At 37.8% G+C, this 2,721-nt stretch overlaps 1 protein-coding gene across 1 annotated transcript in view; it reads right to left on the reverse strand.

The window, feature by feature from the left end:
- LOC105450746 (protein Skeletor, isoforms B/C) overlaps positions 1-2,721 on the reverse strand; it is a 173,318-nt gene that overhangs the window by 41,493 nt on the left and 129,104 nt on the right. Inside the window, 2 exon segments of the mRNA XM_011690737.1 lie at positions 401-512; positions 1,729-1,954. Coding sequence (XP_011689039.1) covers positions 401-512; positions 1,729-1,954 — 338 coding nt within the window.

The following is a 2,721-nucleotide window of genomic DNA, read 5'->3' on the forward strand; positions in this document are numbered from 1 at the left end:
CTCGTAGTCGACATTATATAGCGAAAGTGTCATTAGATTTTTCATTAGAACTTTCGTTTCCGAGATATTAAAAATCGGAAATCTGACGAGGCAAAACTTCGAGATAAAGCTAAGCGGTAGCGCAGTGCCAGTGCCGTATACTCACAAGTCATCACCCGACTTTTATTTTATATATATTATTTTATATATACTTGGCGTCGCGCCGCTACCGCAGCGCTTGATTCAAAGCGCTCGGACAGATGTTCGATTATCTGTAATATTTCGATACAAAAAGCGTAGACGATTTTTTTATTAATTAAAATTATGAAAATGGGAAGAGTTTAAATCTGGTATCAGTAAAACAATATATGCTATTAGTACAAGCAAAGTATTAAGGAATTGATCGCTGCAATTTACTCACTGTAAATCTTCTGCACCAAACGCTCAGCCATTTAATGTCTCGTATGCGCTTTCCTCCGGGTAGCCTGAGGATAATGTCTGTGTAGTTGTACGCCTCCAATACTCGTGGGTCGCTGTTAGAGAAAAAAAAGAGAGAGATGAAGGTAATACAAAAAAAACGTAAGACGTAATTTGAAGCAATTTATTTCGAAAACCACGCAAAAGTTTGTGAACCGGAATTACTCGGGCAGCAATGAAAAGCAGCTGCGTTTCTACTTTTGAAGTTTAATCGCTTCTGACATTTACATACCGCTCTATTTATGTCGCACTATAAATTAGACGAATTTGAATATTGTATTTCTCACATTTTCACAGCGTATTTTTGTCTCATTTGTTATAATGATAGATTAATTCTAAACGCCTCATGGCGAATCTACGTGTCGTGCGAACGATCAAGCGAACGGGACACGAGGATGGAATGAATGGAGGGTGGAAAGGGGCGGATTGTGCATGCGGTCAGGGATGTAGAAGGTCGAAAAGAAGGGCGCGGGTAGAAGGTGGTGAGAGTGATGCGGATGGGACGAACGCGCCGCGCGGCAGTCCGTAACCAAGGGATGAAATGAAATTCAAAGAGCGCGTATATATGCGCGCGGCGAAAGGGATGGCAAGACGGGACAGCGGGGGCATGGGAGCGAAAACGGGGGGGGGGGTGAAAAACAGAAGAAAGGCCGAACGAGTGCGCGGGAGAGTGCAGTTAATAAAACGGGAATTATACGCCAATCTCGTTCGGATTTCATCTGCGCGAGCACTTTATTACGTTTCTACTCGGCTGCTTCCTACTCGCTTTAGTACACGTTCGAAAAATCGCGTGCAACGTGTATCGTTTTGGTATATGTATACAACGTTATATAGCCACAGCTTCACCGCCTTTGAGACACGGTCGAATTATCAGTCTCACATAAAATTATCTTATTGTTATATCACACAAGCAATTTTATCGCTTATCAAACGATCCAATTAATTAATATTAATTATATAATATTTACTTTTAATCTACAAACTGACTTATTCTACTTGTATTATAAATCTTTATGATTGATTAATTCTTTAGAGAAATTTTATTTACATATTTTATTATATGTATAATATAATTATAAATATAAAAATAATGTCAAGATTAAATGGCTAAATTAATTTAGATCATTTATGCGCTATCTTCCTCTAATCTACAGATAACTTTATTCTATCTACAAACTATAAATCTTTATATGATCAAAAGAGAAATATACGTTTTCCTCGTAATAATATAATAGGTATTATAAATATAAAAATAAAATATATCAGTTTTACCTGCCCTTATCAGTCTCGGGATAAGGTATAATGTAACCGTCGGGATTGGGTTGGCTGGTGTTGCCAACCCAGAAGTAAGCATCTGGGCCGGTGCCGTCATAGCAAAATCCTTTTATGAATATCGTTGCATCGTCAACCGCGTACACTTTACCTTTGATGCCGTGCGCGTATTCTTGTAGGGGTCCGATTAATTTACCATAATAATTGGGTCCGTTCCTAGCGTAACCTAAAAACAGAAGTAACATCATGATTATAAACGAGTTATCTTTTAGACCCGATTAAAACACACATACGCACATCATCTATTAAATATTTTATTTTTATGGGCAATTTCCAAATCACGTTGAAACTACATATTTTATTTTTAAAATGCAAGTGATATTTACCATTATATCATTTATAATTCAAAATTTTTTACGTTGTTTACAAAACGCATTTCCAAAAATGAATAAGTATATAAACAATGTAATGTTTTTAACATCATTAATTAAAAATAAAAAATAAAAATTTTGTTGATGTAAATCTAAGTATTTGTACAACTTTTTTGTAAATAAAATAATTTTAACTTAGTTCGCGCAAAAAGAATAAATTTTGATCATCACTTTCTATTTTCTTGTGTTATTTTTCTTATTCGTGTAGCTCCTGCTTTTCAACGACGCAATTGTTCGACTTAACTAAAGCTTCTTGAAAGACAGCTAAAGCGATTTGTGAATTTTGTCCAAACGAGCAGCGAGCCGGGGGATACCGAGGAGGAAGTACGCTTCACCCTCGTGATGTAGGTTGGACGCATCGCCGCCCCGATACAAAACCGATGCGATGCCGCCTCGACAGCGCAAAGGGAAGCTGGCGGCGTGGCGCGGTTCCGCGATTTGCATGAATTTCATTTCATTTGCTCGACAGGTCCGTAAAGCTGGGCGCTACCGCTAAATATATATAGATACACACACACACACACACACACACACACACACACACACACACACACACACACAC

The sequence above is a fragment of the Wasmannia auropunctata genome, unplaced genomic scaffold (genome assembly GCF_000956235.1).
Source record: "Wasmannia auropunctata unplaced genomic scaffold, wasmannia.A_1.0 LD336106.1, whole genome shotgun sequence".
NCBI lineage: Eukaryota > Metazoa > Arthropoda > Insecta > Hymenoptera > Formicidae > Wasmannia > Wasmannia auropunctata.